Below are 16,482 nucleotides of genomic sequence, written 5' to 3'. Positions count from 1 at the left end.
ACTGGGACAGGTAGCACAAATTTGCTGGTTGGTTAGGACCCTTACATTGACACCATTCTTGGAGATGGTTTGCATTCAGGTTTTGTCCTGGATGGAAGGAGGGTTTTTGTTGCATATACAAGGCTGATCATTAGGGAGGGAAGTAGTAAAACGAAGGAAGACAGGAAGAACAAAACAAGGACTCCCAATCGATTGCCTTCTCCATTTCATCAAGGCTCTTTTGCGGGAGGCGAGGCATCTCGCCGAACACCTTCCCGCTCGGTCGTTCACAGCCCCCGGCTCGTGTCGTCTGACTGACTGTGAGTCTGTGACGTCGCTGCCAGTAAACCACATACCAACCATTGAACATCTTCTGTGGCCAGCCGGCATCCGTGCAGCCGCCAGCACCAGCAGGCCATGACATGGCACCATGTTTGAGCTGACAGCTGACTAGCTGAGCGTGCCGCCTTGCCGTGTCGGGGAGCTGAGCTGAGCCTAGAGACGCCAAACGGAATGGCGAAAGCGACCGGCCGCGCGGCGGGCAGCAGGAGCTGCATCGAGAGGCTGCCTGCGCCCCGCGCCCAATCCTCTTCCTAAATCCTAATCCCCTCCGCCTCATCCCCTTCAACCCCACGTCTCTCTCGCCGAAGGCTCCGGCCTCGTCGGGATCCGGTGCTGGATTGACGCAATGGCGCCGCTCCACGCCGCGCTGCCGCCGCCCTCCTCCGCCGCCGCTCACCACCACGCGGCAGCCCCGCCTGTCTTCCTCGCCCGCTCGCCGTACCACCCCCGCAGGGCGGCGGCCTCCTGCCCGCTCGCCGTCGCTGCCGCTCCCTCGTCGAGAAAAGGTAATCTTTCTTCTCTCTTCGGCACAGGCGCACAGCGATGATGATTATACATATAGACGAGAAGAAAGTGGCGTCTGATTTCTTACCTCGTCGCCGCCCGCCCAGCGTTCTTGTCGTGCCCGCTGCTGGGCCACTGGACCACGGCCGCGCCGCCGCGCGCCATCCCCTCCTCGTCGTCGTCGTCGACCCCGGCGCTCATCGCGTCCGTGCAGGACCTGTATGACTTCATCTGCTGCGGCCCGCTGGTGGACAGGATCGGCTACACCAGTGAGAAGATCACCGAGTCCATCGACCGCTGGCTTCTCGCCGGGGCTAGGGTGGCGCGCCTCTTCCGCCTCAACGAGCTCCAGCTGTCGGACGCCGAGAAGGCCCGGATATACCACTTCTACATCCCCGTCTTCCTCTGGTGCGAGGACGAGGTCATGGTGCACAGAGCCAGGTACAACGACGGCGATGACATCCCGCCATTGGTGGTACGCACTTTCCATGTCATGCCCTGGTCAAAATTTGCTCCCCCTCCCACTCCCATGTCAGTTACTACAAGTTAGAACTATGCAATCGACCTCATCAGAGCAGCACCAACGTAGGCAGCATCAGACGTTGGTCTCAACAAAAAGCCGCTACAGACTACACAGTGGAACAGATAAAACTGAGGGCAATGGCAAACGCAGGCAACAACTTCCACCTTTATCGCGGTCCCTCCGCTCTCTCTCCTTTCTCTGTCTCCCATGCTCTGCTTTTGCGGAGGAAGTCACGTCATGCTAGAGCAATTCTTCGCCACAGCGCACTCGGCTGCTGCTTCTGCTTTGCGAAACCACCGTTTCAGCTATGATAGGGCTTGTTGATGCAGACGCGGAGCAGAAGTGCAGCGTGGTGGTGCGTTGGGCCTGGCCTCAGGCCTCAGCACACATTTCTGTCACACAACTTTTTTGTCCTTTACCAGTGAGGATAGAATCCAAAGTTCTCCTATCATGTTCCACTATCCGTGCACAAGAGAACATGTTCTTCTGAATTATGCGTCCACCCCCACACACATGACACACACCAGATGCTGCAAAATATACCTCTATTCTTAAATATATGATGCCGTTGACTATTTTTTTTAAATTTGACAACTCGTCTTATTAAAAAAATTGTGAATTGTCATTTATTTTGTTATGATTCGTTTTATTACTTAAGATTGTTTGAGCATGACTGTGAAATTTTACATTTTCGAATAAATATTTTGAATAAAGTGAGTTGTTAAAGTTTTCAAAAAAAGTTAACAGCGTCATAGATTTAAGAACAGAGGGAGTAACTTGTAATAAAAAAGAGCATATGGTCTCCATGAGACATAGGTACTTAATAATGAAGAAACGTACGTGTGATCTCACACCTGATGGATCGAGAAAATCGCTAAAGAGTTTAGAAGAGTGAACAGCTTAGCAATTTCAGTTCACATCTGATACATGAGCCACCTATGTAACACTAACACAGATCGGGGTCAGCGCTCCCCAAGGAAGTGGGAAGACGACTCTTGTGTTCGCACTTGATTATCTTTTTCGGGTTGCTGGTAGGTGAGTTCTCCTTATCGACACTGATCATAGTGTGTCTGTTTGCTAGTATGAATTGGATATAAGAGCCAAACGTTTTGTGTGACACAGGAATTCTGCCACATTGTCTATAGACGACTTCTATCTGACAGCAAAAGAACAGGTGTGAATCTTCTTCTAGTAATAAATACTGAAACAAATGTCAGCCATTTATGCAGAAATAGTCTTCTGCTTTTTCGTGAGAGCAAGTATTGAAATAGCTGACACTTGTTTTTCGCCCCCTATGCCTAGAATGAATTGAGGGACAGAAATCCTGCAAATGCTCTTTTAGAGGTACAAGCTCCTTCACTCCAGTAGGCTGCTAGGCTGTGCTTTACTTTGAACATTGTAAGTTAAGGTGAACTCAGAATTCCTGACTGAAACTTTCCAGTTCCGCGGGAATGCTGGAAGCCACGATCTCCAACTCTCAGTGGAAACACTCGAGTCACTGATCAAGCTAACGAAGGAAGGTACCAGTTCAGACAAGTATTTGAACCTTCTTTGGACTGTTTCTGTTTGTTCTCAATGATTTGCTCACGGTGCTTCTCTTCTTTGCCATTTTGGAAAATTGCCATGATGTTCTGCATCCTTGCAAAATAGATTTTAGTGAACTGACATTTGTTTTCACAACGTTCTAGGTATGAAGATGAAGGTTCCACGGTATGACAAGGTAAAAGGTTGCAGTTAACGTTCCTCTAGCTGATGCTTGTAGCTGATCAGCTGCATGATTGATACATGTCATGTCCATGTAGTCTGCGTTTGGGGGAAGGGGTGACCGGGCTGATCCTTCTGTATGGCCAGAGGTTGAAGGGCCCTTAGAGGTAATACCATATTTTAGCCGAGGAGCATTGGTCCGAGAACTATTTGATTCTCAACTTACAGTGTATCTTCTTCGATGTCCTAGGTTGTTCTGTTCGAAGGATGGATGCTTGGATTTAAACCTCTTCCAAATGAAGTTGTGAAAGAAGTGGATCCACAGGCAAGTTTCTTATCTGATTTTGTTTGTTTTTTACTTATTTTTACCTGCAGTAACAGTATGTCACTATTTTATTTGTGGGTATTTCAGCTGGAGGTGGTTAACAAGAACCTTGAAGCATACTCTGATGCTTGGGACAGGTTCATCCAGTCATGGATTGTTATTAAAATAAGAGAACCCGGTAGCGTTTACCAGTGGAGACTGCAGGTCATTACTTGAATAATCTGACAATGGGTGCTGTTGAAAACTCGTAACGAATCATGAATTGCAGTTTCTGAGTTTAGTGTTTGGATTGTCAGGCAGAGGTCGCTATGAGAGCAGATGGAAAGCCTGGAATGTCTGATGAGGAGGTGTGTTCTCTGACAAAGCTACTCACTATTTTAGAACAATCCCTCTGTTATCCTAGTAACCTTGGAGCCTTACTGATGGTTCTGTCATGTGGTTTCTTCGGTAAATTATTTTTCTGTGTCATTCATTATATCTACACATTTATCCAGCGACTGACTTTAAATTTTCCCCCCTCGGAACTATTGATAATTTCTACAGACTGTAACTGTGGTAATTCTTGCAGGTTATGGATTTTGTATCACGCTACCTACCGGCATACCATGCATATCTGCCAACACTGTACAAAGAGGGGCCGAATGGTTCGAATCCAGATCATCTGCTGGTCATCGACATAGACGAAAATAGGAACCCTATCTGTGGTGGATCATGGGACATCTCATGTTTGTGAAACTACTTTTATGATGGGCCGTCAAACACCACTGGCCTCTTGTTGCCCTACACTCTGGTAGTGTAAATCTGTGAATTCCATGTAAATATGAATTTCGCTTCTTAAGGCACTTTTTAATCTGGCATGGTCTTTAGCTTGAACATCGGCCATAAGTTTCTTATGATATATGTCGGTACCCACTCCTATTGGGTTTAGGCGAGACCCCTATGGCTATCCGTAGCCATGGAAAACGAGTGATCTACCCCGACTTAGGGCCTGGGCCCGTCCAACAGGGCCGCGAACCTTCGGATCGGTGTCATCTCGGGTCCTGACGGTGGGACTGCTCGGCAGCTACAACCCGGAATCGGATCCCCACGTGACCTCCGGCCAGGGGAGGTCCGACGTCACCACTTGTCCGAGCCACTACGGAAGGATCCAGACATCCCTAAGTCCTGGACTCCCAACTAGAGGATGTTTGATGGTGCCACGTGTCCAGTAGCTCCTGGCCCATGCTTCCCGCACTAGCGGAGTCCCGATGTCGTCATGTGGCTTGTGATGCGTGACGTAGCCAACAAGCAAAGCCTAACGTAAGCCTCTAGCATAAGGCGTCCCTGCATTAAATACAGATAAGACGTGCACCTGTCTACTCTGGTGGCAAGCGGCGCGCCTAGCCCACAATGCACGGGCTACACTGTTACCTGCGTGTTACCGAAGCAGAGACCATTGACTCTCTGCGCTGTGCATGGGAAACCGTCATCATGACACCCGTTACAGTGAGAGGCGAAGGGGACAGGGCGACACCGTCCATACTTCGACACCGTCCATACTCTCATATGCACGACATCGTATCAGGCTACGCCGCAACCTACATCAAAGCTTGATCCTGAGCTCCAACAAGACAAGACGAGGGCGTAATGTACTAACGTGCTAGGAGATTCACACGAAGACCAAGCGAAGATATTTGATGACTACGAGCGAGATATTGGTCTGTCAAGATTCATCGCTCCATCTTCTATATACTTAGTATTAGATTACTGGGCCCACTTGTTGGGTGCTCGGTCTGTTAGGATTTATGGGCTTGGCCCAATTAAGTTATTCAAATAAATCCCAGGAAAATCTCAAAAGCCCATATAAGTGGATGGCAAAGGGATAGGTGGAACCAATAGCACCATATTGCTAGCTCTTGTGGAGTAGAGCTAACTTAAATATGGAAGCCACACTCACTCACCAAGTCATGGATGAGAGGAGAGAGTGTGGAGAGCCACACGCGCGCGCGCGCTCGCTCGCCTCGCCTCGCCTGGCCTGGCCTGGCCTGGCCGGGCCGGGCCGGGCCGGGCCGGGGCGGGGCGGGGCGAAGGGCGCGGGCGCACGACATGCGCGTGAATGGTCCGCCGAAATCCGGCCCCTCGCCTTGCGGGGGCGCGGCTACCTTTTGCCGTTTGATTTTTTGGTTTCTTGGCTGTTACGCTTATCCTAACCGATCGCTACAAAATCTCAACTGATTGCGAGATTTTCGTGGGTGGATAAGCACGGGGGTCGCGGACTCGGCCCTATAAAAGGAGCCCGGCAGCCAGCCTCCAAATTATCCCAGATCCCAGTTCGCTTTCGCCTCTCTTCATAGCTGAGCCGCCTTTTAGTTCCCTTCGTCCCGACCGCAGAGGTGCATCTGCGATCAGGAGAGCAGGTCTCCGGAACCCTTCGTCTTCTAGATCCTGCACCGGGAGAGGGCGAATAAGGTTTTTGGGAAGCGTCTTCACGCGACTGCTCGTGATCTGCTGACCTCGTCGACCCTGCTGATTTCGCTACTTCGACATCGTCGACCCTGCTGATTCCGGCGCGTGCCATCGATCAGTAAGTCTAATCAGTACGCATCATCTGATTTGGCTTGTTATTTCAGTTCTTCTGATTTGGTCATGATTTATATTCGGAATTTAGATTGGAATTTGTCTAATTTCTCAACAATCCAAAAACCTTATTGTAGACAATTTCCTAGTTTTTCTATGGCTGCTTTTGCCGACGCGCTGAAGCCAGAAAAGTTTAATGGTATGCACTATAAGAGATGGCAAGTCAAGGCCACGCTCTGGCTTACTGCTATGAATGTCTTCCATGTTAGTAAAGGCAGACCTGAGGGTCAACTGACTCCTGAACAGGAGAAAGAGTACGACCATGCCAATACTATGTTCACGGGAGCCGTTCTTAGCGCCCTTGTTGACCGTCTGGTTGATGCGAATATGCAGTACACAGACGGGAAAGAGTTGTGGGATGCACTTACTATTAAGTATGGTGCATCAGATGCTGGCAGTGACCTGTATATCATGGAGAGCTTTCATGATTATAAGATGGTTGATAATCGCTCTATTGTAGAGCAAGCTCATGAAATACAGTGTATAGCCAAGGAGCTCGACCACCTTAAGATAGTCCTTCCTGACCGATTTGTGGCCGGATGCATTATTGCAAAGTTGCCTTCTACATGGAGGAACTTCGCCACAGCTCTGAAACATAAGAGACAGGAGATATCAGTTGAAAATCTGATAGCGTCTCTGGATGTTGAGGAGAAAGCTCGGGCTAAGGACACGGGATCTAAAGGAGGCGAGGGCCACTCCAGCGCCAACATGGTTCAGAAGAACCACAACAAGGGCAAAGGAAAGCCAAAATCTAACAAGCCCAACAAAACTACCAACTTCAAGAAGAAGAAGAACAAGGCTGAATTGACATGTTTCGCATGTGGCGAGGCGGGTCATTTTGCCAAGGATTGTCCCGATCGAGCGGATCGTCGTGGCAAAAAGGGCAATGTCAACACAGTGGTCGCTAGCAATGAGGAAGACAAAGGGTATGGTAATTTACCTTTCATCTTCTCAGTATTTCAATCACCTAGCTGGTGGCTTGATACTGGTGCTAATGTTCATGTGTGTTCTGACATCAACTTGTTCTCTTCTTATCAGGGCGCCCGGGATTCTTCCGTGCTAATGGGGAATGGGTCACATGCTTCTGTTCATGGCACTGGCACGGTGGATCTGAAGTTTACTTCGGGAAAGATCGTGCAGCTGAAGAACGTGCATCATGTCCCTTCTATACACAAGAATCTCGTTAGCGGAACCCTTCTATGTAGAGATGGGTTCAAGGTAGTTTTGGAGTCCAATAAATTAGTTGTGTCCAAGTCTGGACAATTTATTGGTAAAGGCTATGATTGCGGAGGCTTGTTCCGCTTTTCTTTGTTAGATTTTAATAATAAATCTGTGAACCATATTTGTGCTAATGTTGATGCTCTTGCGAGTATTTGGCATTCTCGTTTGTGTCATATTAATTTTGGCTCTATGTCTCGGCTTGCAACCATGAGTTTAATTCCGAATATCACCATAGTCAAAGGTTCTAAGTGCCATAGTTGTGTGCAGTCGAAGCAACCTCGAAAGCCTCATAAGGCTGCTGAGGAGAGACACCTGGCACCACTAGAACTCATACATTCTGATCTTTGTGAGATGAATGGTGTGTTGACAAAAGGTGGTAAGAGATACTTCATGACATTGATTGATGATGCGTCTAGATTTTGCTATGTATACTTGCTTAAAACTAAAGATGAGGCTTTAGACTACTTTAAAATCTATAAGGCTGAGGTTGAAAACCAACTAGAGAGAAAGATCAAACGTCTTAGATCAGATCGTGGTGGCGAGTTCTTTCCCAAAGTCTTTGATGATTTCTGTGCAGAACATGGCATTATTCATGAGAGGACTCCTCCCTATTCACCCGAGTCAAACGGGATTGCTGAAAGGAAAAACCGTACGTTGACTGACCTGGTGAATGCCATGTTAGACACTTGTGGTTTATCTAAGGCATGGTGGGGGGAGGCAGTCCTGACTTCATGTCATGTTCTGAATAGAATTCCTATGGGCAAAGAAGAGAAAACCCCTTATGAGAAGTGGGTTGGGAGAAAACCATCACTTTCATACTTGCGCACTTGGGGGTGCATGGCGAAAGTCAATGTACCAATTAATAAAAAGCGCAAGCTTGGTCCAAGGACAGTGGATTGTGTCTTTCTTGGATATGCTTCGTGTAGCATAGCATATAGATTTTTAGTAGTTAAATCTGAAGTTCCTGATGTGTATGTTGATACTATTATGGAATCACGTGATGCTACTTTCTTTGAGCATATATTTCCAATGAAAGACATTCATAGCAATTCTAGATACTCTTCTGAGATAATTCCTGAACATAATATACCTATTGAGAGTTTTGAACAGCCACATGAAATTGTCCTAGAGGAGGATGACAATGATGCTCCTAAAAGGAGCAAGAGACAAAGGGTTGAAAAATCCTTTGGTAATGATTTCATTGTGTACCTTGTGGACGATACTCCTACTACCATTGCAGAAGCATTTGCATCTCCAGATGCAGATGATTGGAAAGAAGCAGTTCATAATGAGATGGACTCTATTCTTTCAAATGGTACGTGGGAAGTCACTGATCGACCCTATGGATGCAAACCCGTGGGTTGTAAGTGGGTGTTTAAAAAGAAGCTCAAGCCTGATGGTACAATTGAAAAGTACAAGGCTAGGCTTGTGGCTAAAGGCTATACTCAGAAAGAAGGAGAAGACTTCTTTGATACTTACTCACCTGTTGCTAGAATGACCACTATTCGAGTACTACTTTCTTTGGCTGCCTCGTATGGTCTCCTTGTTCATCAGATGGATGTAAAGACAGCTTTTCTTAATGGAGAGCTGGACGAGGAAATCTATATGGAACAGCCTGATGGATTTGTAGTAAAGGGTCAAGAAAGCAAGGTGTGCAAGTTATTGAAATCTTTGTATGGTCTGAAGCAAGCACCAAAGCAGTGGCATGAGAAGTTTGACACTACTCTAACGTCTGCAGGCTTTGCCATTAATGAGGCAGACAGGTGTGTATATTATCGCTGTGGTGGGGGCGAAGGAGTTATATTGTGCTTATATGTTGATGATATATTGATATTTGGCACAAACATTGATGTGATCAATGAAGTCAAGTCTTTTCTATCAAAGAGTTTTGATATGAAAGATCTGGGAGAAGCTGATGTGATTCTAAACATCAAGCTGATTAAGGCAGATGGTGGGATTACTCTCTCGCAATCTCACTATGTTGAAAAGGTTTTGAAGCGATTTGGCTTCTCTGAGTGCAAACCTTCTCCAACTCCTTATGATCCCAGTGTGACACTGTGAAAGAACAAGAGAATTGGTTTAGACCAATTGAGATACTCTCAGATTGTCGGTTCACTCATGTATCTTGCTGGTGCAACAAGGCCCGATATCTCGTTTGCTGTGAGCAAATTGAGTAGGTTCATGTCAAACCCCGGGACTGATCATTGGCATGCACTTGAGCGGGTTATGCGCTACCTGCAAGGTACAATGAGTTATGGAATTCACTATTCTGGTCAGCATGCAGTACTTGAAGGATATAGTGATTCGAACTGGATATCTGATGCAGACGAGCTTTATGCCACCAGTGGTTATGTCTTTACTATTGGTGGAGGTGCGGTATCATGGAGGTCATGCAAGCAGACCATTTTGACGAGGTCAACCATGGAAGCCGAGCTAGCTGCACTTGACACAGCAACCGTTGAGGCAGAATGGTTGCGTGAACTCTTGATGGACTTGCCGGTGGTTGAGAAACCAATACCAGCTATCCTTATGAACTGTGACAATCAGACAGTGATCGCTAAAGTGACGAGTTCTAAGGATAATGGAAAGTCATCAAGACATGTCAAAAGACGATTGAAGTCTGTCAGAAAGTTGAGAAACTCCGGAGTTATAAGTGTGACTTATATTTCAACAGATAAAAATCTGGCAGATCCTTTTACCAAGGGACTACCACGTAATGTGATAGAAATCGCATCAAGAGAGATGGGTATGAGACCCGAATAAAGTTGCCATGGTGGAAACCCAGTCTATGTGATCGGAGATCCCGTGAATTAGGTCCTGGGAAGAACAAGCCATTGGTGAACTGAGGAGAGTAACCTTTGACCCTCTCTAAGTAAAGATGCAATACTCTCAAATGCTGTAAGGCAGGTTGGCTTTGTGCCTTAATGTGTTCTGTTGGCTTGTAATAGCGAAGATGTTGTCCTGCAGAACATTCTTTGAAAGAACACACCTATATGAGTTAGACTGTCTAACGTCGCAGTCTATGAGATCTGGGTGATCTCTAGTAAACTCATGAAGAGACCTTGGAGTACGACGTATATACTCCACCCGAGAAGGGGACTACTGGTAGCCAAGTACTGGTCATAACTTCAAGTGAAACCCATCCACGCAAAACTTGCAATTCAAGGCATAGTCCATTGTCCAAGTTGTGGGTTGGTGTAACTTGGAGTTCTAGGCGGAAGTTCAACTTAACAGTCTCTGCTGAAAAACTAGTATATTAAACAGTAGTGAACAGTGGCGAAAACTGCAGATGGGCATTTGAGATCTGGTGGGGGATTGTTAGGATTTATGGGCTTGGCCCAATTAAGTTATTCAAATAAATCCCAGGAAAATCTCAAAAGCCCATATAAGTGGATGGCAAAGGGATAGGTGGAACCAATAGCACCATATTGCTAGCTCTTGTGGAGTAGAGCTAACTTAAATATGGAAGCCACACTCACTCACCAAGTCATGGATGAGAGGAGAGAGTGTGGAGAGCCACACGCGCGCGCGCGCTCGCTCGCCTCGCCTGGCCTGGCCTGGCCTGGCCTGGCCTGGCCGGGCCGGGCCGGGCCGGGGCGGGGCGAAGGGCGCGGGCGCACGACATGCGCGTGAATGGTCCGCCGAAATCCGGCCCCTCGCCTTGCGGGGGCGCGGCTACCTTTTGCCGTTTGATTTTTTGGTTTCTTGGCTGTTACGCTTATCCTAACCGATCGCTACAAAATCTCAACTGATTGCGAGATTTTCGTGGGTGGATAAGCACGGGGGTCGCGGACTCGGCCCTATAAAAGGAGCCCGGCAGCCAGCCTCCAAATTATCCCAGATCCCAGTTCGCTTTCGCCTCTCTTCATAGCTGAGCCGCCTTTTAGTTCCCTTCGTCCCGACCGCAGAGGTGCATCTGCGATCAGGAGAGCAGGTCTCCGGAACCCTTCGTCTTCTAGATCCTGCACCGGGAGAGGGCGAATAAGGTTTTTGGGAAGCGTCTTCACGCGACTGCTCGTGATCTGCTGACCTCGTCGACCCTGCTGATTTCGCTACTTCGACATCGTCGACCCTGCTGATTCCGGCGCGTGCCATCGATCAGTAAGTCTAATCAGTACGCATCATCTGATTTGGCTTGTTATTTCAGTTCTTCTGATTTGGTCATGATTTATATTCGGAATTTAGATTGGAATTTGTCTAATTTCTCAACACGGTCATCATGTACGTGTCTTCCTTGGGCTATAAAAGGGAGGACACACATAAACTTGAGGGGGTTGAACTCATCTAAGTTTATCTTGACCCTCAGCAATACAACTAACATGTGGAGTAGGACATTACGCTCCGGCGGCACGAACCACTCTAAACCCATATGTGTCCTTGTACTTACTCATACATCTGTTCGGACAAAACCATGGCTGCCCCTCTATTCTTAGGATTAGGCGGGTGCACTCCGCCACCCAGCTGGAGTTCTCTCTGACAATATATATTTTGTTACTAATTACAAAGGGAATGAGAGTGCTCGCTTCCGATTTAAAGCTATCTCTAGCATATTTTCTATCGCATCTCTCATTTTAAACCTCACTATGGCCTGAGGAGCTGCTGATTGGATGTTGTATGCATCGTAGCTGTTGGATATGTCCTCTTTGATTTTGTATGCTGTCCTCGAAACCATGCAGTGAGATGTGTATTTCTTTGCAAAAACCTGTATAATAAATGAACTTTGGAAGCACAAGGCCCACCGGAGCACTGTGCAGCAGCCTTGTCGTCGTGGCCGTCGTCAGGTAAATTTCTTTTCTCCATAGATGTTGTACATGTCTGTAGGAATTCAGAGAGAACAGTAAAGAAGCATGTCACTGAGACAAATGTTAGGCAAGGTGTCCCTGCTCTGCAAACGGAGTCCGCATCCACAGTAATGGACGTGGCTGTGGGGCCCACATGGTCCCAAGCTCAAAACCTACCGAGTCTTGACAAGTTGTGCGGAGAAAAAAAAGGCGTGGGAAAAAAGAAAGACAACATCTTTGACAAGTTTACTTGCTAAAAACAGCGCAAAAGGCGCCAAAACCAGAGGGAAGGAGGGGGCGTGACCAACCGCTCTTTCCAAACAACCCTCTTTTTTTTTTTCGTTTTCGGTGCTCGTTGTGTTTGACCCAACCCAGCGACAACATCACAGCAAGTAGATGGACACGCAGCACGGCAACTTTTATTGCTTGTCCCGTCGTGCCTGCCTGCCGCGCCCTCCTCATCCTCCTCCTCCCTCTTCCTCTTGCGCGTCGCCACCACCAAATTCTAAACCGCAATCCCGCCGCAATCCGCTCCCCGCGCGCGAAATCGGCTCACGCGTCCTCCGCTTTTCGGCTCACGGGTCGCTGAATTGCTCTTTCTGCTCGCTCGCTCGCTGACTTCCACTCAACTGCTCGCCTGGCCGCCTCCTGCTAGTGCTTCAATCGCCCGGCCCCCACTCGCTTGAAGGCTTCCGGAAGCTCGATCCCTTCCGCTCGCTAGCTGGCTGCACAGATCTTCCTCCCGAGGTTCCTCTTTCTACCGTCGAGTCGAATCGGATCACCGGAGCTATCGGATTCCTCAAAATCCGAGACTTTGGCCGCCCGCCACCCCGTCTCAGTGGCGGAGCTGCTCCGTCTGGTCCGCCTCTGCCTCTCTGGCTTGGGGGCGCTCTAGGGTTCCCGCGCGCGCGCCCCGTGATGCTCGGGAATGGCGCTTAAGGCCACGGCGCAGGGCGCCGCGGAGGCGGCCGTAGCGGCCATCGGCCGGGGCTACGACGTTGTTTCCGACGTCCGCCTCAAGTACTGCAAGGGCAAGCTCGCGGACCCGGACGCGCGACTCATTGACGTTTCCCGCGATGGGGTCCAGGACGTCCTGCTCCCCGGCGGGATCAAGGTCGCTGCCGTCCCCAAGTCCGTCACGTGTGACAAGGGCGAGCGCACGCGGTTCCGCTCCGACGTCCTCTCCTTTCAGCAGGTTGGTTTTGATTTCAGTCTTCTAAAGCGTTCAACATACCGCTGTCGTTGCTTTGGTTCATGGATGGCCACTACTATTTTTTTTTTCTGGAGAAAAATCTGAACTAACCAAGAATTGTACTTTTTTTGGACTCTAGATGTCAGAGCTGTTCAACCGGGAGCTATCGTTGACCGGGAAAATTCCCTCCGGCATGTTCAATAGCATGTTTGATTTTTCCGGGTGCTGGCAGAAAGATGCAGCTAACACCAAGTCACTTGCTTTTGATGGTTGGTACATTTCGCTATATACGCTCGCACTGTCAAAATCTCGTATTCTACTCCGGGATCATGTTACTCAGGCAGTTCCTTCAACCTGGGACCCTGCTGCTTTGGCAAGGTTAGACGCTTGCTCTTACTCTCCTATGATGATGCCATAAGACTATATTGTGATTGTGTTTAGGACCCTACCTGTACCTACATTCATATATCGTTTTTTTTCCTTCAGAGTTTCTCAGCTAAATGGTTTATTGTATAAGTAGACGTTGCAAAGGAATATACTAGTTATATTGCACCTGAACCTTTGATTCTTGCTGCTTCACTTTTCAGGTTTATTGATAAGTTTGGAACACACATAGTTGTCGGTGTAAAAATGGGAGGGAAAGATGTTATATATTTGAAACAACAACATTCGTCAAGCTTGCAACCAGCTGCTGTGCAGAAACGACTCAAGGACATGTCGGACATGAGATTTCTGGATGGAAATGGACAGTATGACATGAACAACAAGCATGTGCACGGGAAGGACAAGGTACTCCTACTCTGCATTTTGTTGTTTGTTTATTTGTGTTTGTATTCCAATCAATCAGCAAAAATGCAGAAATCTGCCCTGTAAAAGTTACTATTGAAGTTTTGATAAGCTATTGCTAAGTTTGTGAAAACTGCATGATGATCATTGTTTCTTGTCTTTTCAAAGATGAGTCTTCAGTAATTTGATGTAATGTCCTGTGCAGCATGATGCAAGAGATCAACGGCTAAGATTTGTGGAATCAAGTCCGTCAAGTTCATACTGTTCAAAGGAGGTATCGAGTTTTTTCTTTTCTTTTCTAGGAAGTGTGCTCACCACTTTGACTATTCAACTAACTCCTTTCTTGGTTTTTTTATTTCAGGACTTGGTGATGGTGGTTAAGCGGAGAGGTGGAAAGGAATGGGACAAAGATATGCCTCACAGTGAATGGATAAACACTGTTCAATCAGAACCTGATGTTATCTCAATGTCCTTTTTACCTATTACTTCATTGTTGAGCGGAGTACCTGGCTGTGGGTTTCTGAATCATGCAATTAATCTATACCTGCGCTGTAAGTTTGTCTTTCACTTTCCGTTCGTATGGCAGAGCATCCCTTTGTTAATTCGTTTTCTAAACAGCCCATTGATTTTATGAAGTTGCTAGTATTCGACACAAATCTAGATGCTATTACGTGAGAAGGCCTAGACCATTGGCATGTATATGGTTGTATGTTATTATGCATGCTTTCTGATACTTGGAATTGGATTGCCTGCTCAGTGTGTCACTTGATGCTTGGTATACCTATAACTGGAAAGTTATGACGTACCATGCCTACCTGGATGCTTTAATGACTGTAATGTCTGTGAAGGGGGGGGGGGGGGGGGGTAAACCATTTGAATTCAACAAGCTGCACAGGAATTTGCTACATAACATTTTAACTTGCCTAGTAGGTTCATATTATGTGTTAGCATGCAGTTTACAAATGTGCCACGTTGCCAGCTTACAAGAATGTGATTGTGAACAGCTGATATAACAATGCCCTAAAAACTGGGTGATAGATTTATTCAATTTATTGCAGATAAGCCTCCGATTGAAGAACTACATCAATTTTTGGAGTTCCAACTACCAAGACAATGGGCACCTGTGTACAGTGACCACCCTCTTGGTCCTCAGAGGAGGAAACAGAGCAGTGCATCTTTGCCCTTAAGTTTTATGGGACCAAGGCTCTATGTCTGCACTAATATGGTACCGTTATTGTTGTTGTTTAATCAGTTTATACTTCATACATAGTCACTCTGCATGATGAGTGACTCCACATTGTCAGTCTGCACGCAGATTTGTTTAAGAAGCTTTGTTGTCTGGAGAGAAGTTGTATTCCTGCTGCTTACTTGCATGTTTCGTGGCATTTGATACAGGTTGATGTGGGTGAAAGACCTGTTACTGGGATCCGATTGTATCTTGAGGGGAAGAAGAGCAACATGCTGGCAATCCACCTTCAGCATCTATGCTCGCTTCCTCAGATCCTGCAGCTCCAGGATGATCCATACAACCACCGGTATCCAGAACCAGAACCAGAACCATATGACCGCAAGTATGTGGAACCATTTGGATCCTGGAAGCGTTTCTCACATGTTTACACGGCACCAGTGGAGTCGGATGACGACGACTCCATCGTGACAGGGGCGCAGTTACATGTGAGCAGCCATGGGTTGACGAAGGTCCTCTTCCTCCGCCTCCAATTCGCCAGAGTCAGCAATGCTGCGCTCGTCAAGAATCCCGAGTGGGAAGGGTCACCGAATTTGGGGCAGAAATCTGGCCTCATCTCGACGCTTATCAGCACGCATTTCTCCATGGCGGCTCAGAAGCCTGCCCCTCGCCCTGCTGATGTGAACATCAACTCGGCTGTGTACCCTGGCGGTCCGCCAACGCCAGTGCAGGCACCAAAGCTCCTCAAGTATGTGGACACGGCAGAGATGGTGCGCGGACCACAGGACACGCCGGGATACTGGGTGGTCTCTGGTGCCAAGCTGCAGCTGGAGAGGGGCAAGATATCACTGCGGGTGAAGTATTCGCTCTTGACAGCCATGGTACCTGACGAGGAGTATGAAGAATGAACAAGGGTGGGAGGAACTCAGTCTCAAAAGGGGGAAGATGGGGGCTAGCTAATGTGCATTTGTGCATTGCAAGTAAAGAGTTTCAGCATGCTTCTTTGGAAACCTGACTTATGTGCATCGCCTCATCTTTCGATTATAACCATTTTCTCGGCTGATCGGCGGCTGTCCGTAGAATCTTTGAAATTAAATTCGTTTTGCAGAAAAGGGAGACAGTACATTCTACACATATATCCGTAATGCAGCGAGGTGAAAACGATGATCGCCTTGCTTTGCTTGCTCTGGCATTCTTTTAAACAAACTCTTTTCCAAACACCAAGTGCTGATTAGTTGCCTCATCAGGCTACCGTTTCGTTCTGCAGCAACCAACATATATATCTATACTATACTTAAAGCATTAGTTTCAACGGTCGTCATG

General features: G+C 47.5%; 2 protein-coding genes across 3 annotated transcripts; both read left to right on the top strand.

Annotated features, from left to right (window-relative positions):
* Positions 1–320: 320 nt before the first annotated feature.
* LOC100274052 (uncharacterized) lies at positions 321–4,250 on the top strand. Of its 2 annotated transcripts, none has more exons than XM_008649370.4 (12): positions 321–827; positions 933–1,300; positions 2,304–2,383; positions 2,471–2,522; positions 2,651–2,692; positions 2,790–2,868; positions 3,037–3,068; positions 3,151–3,219; positions 3,303–3,377; positions 3,465–3,581; positions 3,678–3,724; positions 3,946–4,250. In XM_008649370.4, the coding sequence occupies exons 1-11, from the start codon at positions 668–670 to the stop codon at positions 3,687–3,689; spliced, it is 1,086 nt and encodes a 361-aa protein (XP_008647592.1). In that variant the 5' UTR covers positions 321–667; the 3' UTR covers positions 3,690–3,724; positions 3,946–4,250.
* Positions 4,251–12,461: 8,211 nt separating this feature from the next.
* On the top strand, positions 12,462–16,267 carry LOC100191776 (uncharacterized). The gene is made up of 7 exons (NM_001137201.1): positions 12,462–13,190; positions 13,327–13,565; positions 13,775–13,976; positions 14,179–14,247; positions 14,335–14,524; positions 15,032–15,198; positions 15,369–16,267. Exons 1-7 carry the CDS (start codon positions 12,924–12,926, stop codon positions 16,065–16,067), a joined length of 1,833 nt encoding a protein of 610 aa, NP_001130673.1. The 5' UTR covers positions 12,462–12,923; the 3' UTR covers positions 16,068–16,267.
* The last annotated feature ends 215 nt before the right edge of the window (positions 16,268–16,482 follow it).

This window comes from Zea mays, chromosome 6, assembly GCF_902167145.1.
Source record: "Zea mays cultivar B73 chromosome 6, Zm-B73-REFERENCE-NAM-5.0, whole genome shotgun sequence".
Lineage (NCBI taxonomy): Eukaryota > Viridiplantae > Streptophyta > Magnoliopsida > Poales > Poaceae > Zea > Zea mays.
The sequence above is the reverse complement of the archived record's forward strand: the minus strand, read 5'-3'. Positions and strand labels throughout refer to the sequence as shown.